The sequence below is a fragment of the Limulus polyphemus genome, unplaced genomic scaffold, assembly GCF_000517525.1.
Source record: "Limulus polyphemus unplaced genomic scaffold, Limulus_polyphemus-2.1.2 Scaffold792, whole genome shotgun sequence".
NCBI classification, from domain to species: domain Eukaryota; kingdom Metazoa; phylum Arthropoda; class Merostomata; order Xiphosura; family Limulidae; genus Limulus; species Limulus polyphemus.
Genome location: NW_013666402.1, coordinates 162,201 through 162,840, shown reverse-complemented (window position 1 = coordinate 162,840; position 640 = coordinate 162,201). Strand labels below are relative to the sequence as shown.

The 640-nt window shown below is 31.7% G+C and overlaps 1 protein-coding gene across 1 annotated transcript in view; it reads right to left on the bottom strand.

Annotated features, from left to right (window-relative positions):
• Window positions 1-400: 400 nt before the first annotated feature.
• Window positions 401-640, bottom strand: part of LOC106460542 — a 32,488-nt gene continuing 32,248 nt past the window's right edge. Inside the window, exon 25 of the mRNA XM_013920259.2 lies at window positions 401-444. Coding sequence (XP_013775713.1) covers window positions 401-444 — 44 coding nt within the window. The remainder of the gene's footprint in view (window positions 445-640) is intronic.

Genomic DNA, 640 nt, shown 5'->3' with positions numbered 1-640 from the left:
GGCTGACAATTCCATCCTCTACTAATACATTTTTTTAGAAACGTTGTTTATCCACTGTAACTACAAAATAAGATCAGATCTGGCCGACAGTTCCATCTTCTACTAATACATTTTTTTTAGAAACGTTGTTTATCCTCTGTAACTACAAAATAAGATCAGATCTGGCCGACAGTCCCATCCTCTACTAATACATATTTTTTAAAACTTGTTTGTGTACTATAACTACAAAACAAAATATGATCATATGTTCCAATCGTTCCTAAAAATTTACTACAGAAACTGCAAGTTGTTTAAATCATTAACACCTAACCCAAGACACAATACTTTGTAATATTAAACTAGAAGAAGAATGGCGAGATCATTGAAATATATAGAAAATTTGAACTTTTCAACACCGATTTCAGGTCAACGGGGTCAGCAGAAACAGAATGTCTAGAGAGGTGGCTGTTGTGTACAGAAAAGATATTTGCATATTGAAAATAAGATGATTATGAAAGTCATTTTAGCTTATTTGACCGCTTTGAAAAACGTTTTAGTAGTACAAATTCACTTATATTCCCAAACTATATAATTTTGCCTACGTAGGTTACTTGACCTTTGATCCCCGTATTTCAACTTGTATTGTTTAGAATTTTAATAT